The sequence below is a fragment of the Leuciscus leuciscus genome (assembly GCF_965113295.1).
Source record: "Leuciscus leuciscus genome assembly, chromosome: 23".
Taxonomy (NCBI): Eukaryota; Metazoa; Chordata; class Actinopteri; order Cypriniformes; family Leuciscidae; genus Leuciscus; species Leuciscus leuciscus.
In genome coordinates this window covers 33,266,921-33,268,620 of record NC_138747.1, presented here as the reverse complement: position 1 = coordinate 33,268,620, position 1,700 = coordinate 33,266,921, and the positions used below count along the sequence as shown (strand labels likewise).

Genomic DNA, 1,700 nt, shown 5'->3' with positions numbered 1-1,700 from the left:
AGACGCTGTAGAAGGACAGAGTGCCGGCCGACACGTCCACATAGACTCCTGCTCTCTTAGAGGATGAACGGTTGACAGGTATATCAGTGTAGTTATTATTGTGACGGCCAGTGAATCTGTCATTATAACAATTCAGACTCCAGGATTTTTCATTGTTTCCAAACACACATTCTTTACTCCATCCTTTCCTGCTGATTCCTTTATTTGAAACTGACATAACAGCACCTCCGCTCCATTCAGCCTCCCAGTAACAGCGTCCAGTCAGACTCTCTCCACACAGAACCTGAGGAATAACATCAAATCTCTCTGGATGATGAGGATACACCTGATGCTCTTCCACACGTGTGATCTTCCTGTTCTCATCAGATAGAATGAGATGAGTGTTTGCTGTGTTTGGATCCAGTGTGAGATCACAGGCATCTGAACACAATAATAGAGAAACATCTATAACAACAAAACAACAGTCACTAGACGTGTGTGTGTGTTTGTAGACATACACTTTTGTGTGTGTGTATTTGTGTGTGAGTGTCTGTTGGTGTGTGTGTGGTATCAGAGAGTAGTTTGACTCCTGACTCTCCTGGGTGATTGTAGCTCAGATCCAGCTCTCTCAGATGTGAGGGGTTTGAACTCAGAGCTGAAGACACATAACCACAGCCTTCCTCTGTCACCATACAGCCAGACAACCTACAGACACACACAGTAAGATCATCTACAGACACACATCAACATTATGACCGGAAGACAGTAAACAATCTTTCAAATTGTTCTTAATACCTCAGTATCTGCAGCTGACAGCTTGGACTCTTCAGTCCATCAGAAAGCAGCTTCACTCCTGAATCCTGCAAGTCATTGTTACTCAGATCCAGCTCTCTCAGGACACAGTTTGAGGATTGGAGCGCTGATGACAAACTCTCACTAAACTGAGCAGTGATATTACAGTTGGGAAATCTACAATAGAATAATAAATTATTAAACAACATGAACAGAAAGATGCTGACCGTGGAAACGTGGCGAATGAGGTGACAAGGAGAAAGATTAATTTAGCCAATCAGACTGGAGGGTATTTATTACTTAAACTGCGTGCTTCTGACAGAAGGTCAGAATGAGGACGGGAAAATAATCATTTATTGAAAAATTCGTGTAAAAACTACTTTACTAACATTGTAAGTGAACCTTAAGGAACACATTAAATTAGTGAAAAGGCCTGTCACAACACCTTTAAGACTAAGGTTGTTAATAACTCACAGAGCTTTTCTGCAGTTGATCACAGCTGGTACCAGTCTTCTTCTCCCCTCATCTGATGTGTTGTATTTGTTGAGGTCCAGCTCATCCAGCACCTCCTCTGAGATCTGAAGCATGAAGGAGATTGTTGAGCAGTAAGCAGGAGAGAGATACATCTTTGAGTGTTTGTCTGATTTCACAAAATTCTGGCAATTAAAGGCAATTCTGATGTGTGAGATGATTCTGCTGGCTTGATGCTCGTCACTGATTCTCTTCCTGAAATATTCCTCCTTCTGAGGCTCATTGAATCACTGAATCTCTGTCAGACGGTGGATGTATTTGGAGGGGATCTGATTGGCTGCTGCTGGTCTGGAGGTGATCCAGATGAGAGCCGAGGGAAGCAGATCTCCTTTAATGAGGTCTGATATCAACACATCCACTGATGAAGTCTCAGTCACATCTGAAACTTCCTGAGCGTC

At 42.8% G+C, this 1,700-nt stretch overlaps 1 protein-coding gene across 1 annotated transcript in view; it reads right to left on the bottom strand.

Annotated features, from left to right (window-relative positions):
* Positions 1 to 1,418, bottom strand: part of LOC309487596 (uncharacterized protein) — a gene marked incomplete at its 3' end in the record, with an annotated part of 2,555 nt that extends 1,137 nt beyond the window's left edge. Inside the window, exons 1-4 of the mRNA XM_082155319.1 lie at positions 1,246 to 1,418; positions 775 to 948; positions 500 to 684; positions 5 to 420 (exon numbers count right to left, since the gene is read on the bottom strand). Coding sequence (XP_082011445.1) covers positions 5 to 420; positions 500 to 684; positions 775 to 948; positions 1,246 to 1,397 — 927 coding nt within the window. The 5' untranslated portion in view covers positions 1,398 to 1,418. The remainder of the gene's footprint in view (positions 1 to 4; positions 421 to 499; positions 685 to 774; positions 949 to 1,245) is intronic.
* Between the last annotated feature and the right edge of the window lie 282 nt (positions 1,419 to 1,700).